The sequence below is a fragment of the Chiloscyllium plagiosum genome, unplaced genomic scaffold, assembly GCF_004010195.1.
Source record: "Chiloscyllium plagiosum isolate BGI_BamShark_2017 unplaced genomic scaffold, ASM401019v2 scaf_8852, whole genome shotgun sequence".
In the NCBI taxonomy this organism is placed as follows: Eukaryota; Metazoa; Chordata; class Chondrichthyes; order Orectolobiformes; family Hemiscylliidae; genus Chiloscyllium; species Chiloscyllium plagiosum.
The window spans coordinates 29,752-31,002 of record NW_025213170.1 but is presented as its reverse complement, the minus strand read 5'-3'; the positions used below and the strand labels follow the sequence as shown (position 1 = coordinate 31,002).

General features: G+C 47.2%; 1 protein-coding gene across 1 annotated transcript; it reads right to left on the bottom strand.

Annotated features, from left to right (window-relative positions):
- Positions 1 to 5: 5 nt before the first annotated feature.
- On the bottom strand, positions 6 to 1,153 carry LOC122547559 (gastrula zinc finger protein XlCGF7.1-like; the record flags this gene model as incomplete). The annotated part of the gene is made up of 1 exon (XM_043686177.1): positions 6 to 1,153. A coding segment is annotated over exon 1 (747 nt), but the record flags the coding sequence as incomplete, so codon positions are not given.
- Between the last annotated feature and the right edge of the window lie 98 nt (positions 1,154 to 1,251).

Below are 1,251 nucleotides of genomic sequence, written 5' to 3'. Positions count from 1 at the left end.
TGAATTCGCTGGTGTAAGGTGAGGCTGGCTGATCGAGTGAATCCTTTTCCACACTTGGAGCAGGTGAATGGTTTCTCCTCAGTGTGAACTCCCTGGTGTACAACCAAGTTGCCCGACTGAGTGAATCCTTTCCCACACACAGAGCAAGAGAAGGGTTTCTCCCCAGTATGAATCCGCTGGTGTGAAATGAGGCTAGACAAATGAGTGAATGCTTTTTCACACTTGGAGCAAACGAATGGCCTCTCGCCGGTGTGAACTCGCTGGTGTGCAGTGAGGTTGGATGAGTGCCTGAAACACTTTCCACAGTGAGAGCAGATGAAGGGTTTTTCATCAGTGTGAACCCGCTGATGCGACAGCAGGTTGGCTGACCGAGAAAATCCCTTTCCACAGTCAGGGCATATGAAGGGCTTCTCTCCAGTGTGAAGTCGTTGGTGTGAAATAAGGGGAGATAAGCCAGTAAATGTTTTCCCACAATTGGAGCACAAGAAAGGCCTCTCCCCAGTATGAACTCGCTGGTGTGAAATGAGGTTGTCCGATTGCCTGAAACTCTTTCCACACTGAGTGCAGGTGAATGGCTTTTCTCCAGTGTGAATTCGCTGATGTTTCTGCAGGGTAGATGACCGAGTGAATCCCTTTCCACACACTGAGCAGGGGAACGACGTCTCAACAGTGTGCCTGCGTCGATGATCTTCCAGCCAGGACGGGTATTTGAATTTCTTCCCACAATCTCCGCATTTCCATGGTTTTTCCATGGTGAGGTGTTCTTGTTTCTCTTAAAGACCGTCGATCAGGTGAAGTCTTGTCCACACACAAGATCTCTCTACACTTCAATAGTATAATTTCCTTTTCAGTTGATAGAATTGGTTAAAGCTCTTTCCACAAACAGTTCAATGGAACACTCTCACTCAACCTGCGTAAATGATTAAAGCTATTTCTACAGTCAGTTCACTAGCAAACACACTCCCGTTGTATGTCTCGGTGCTTTTCCAGTCACATTACCGTTTGGCACATCTTCCCTCAAACAGAACAGATAAACATTTCTCCTTCCACATTCAAATATTGGTGATATTCAACTCCTGATGAAAAAGTGACTCTACCACATCTTGACTCGATGTCTGACTTGAGATTCCCAATGTACACCCTCCTCTTCTAATCCCCTGTGAAAGGAGTTGACAAAAACAATCAGAATAGGTAGGGATGTGGGGGGATGGGGATGGTGGGGGGGGACAGGGAGGGGGAAAAGGGGAGGCA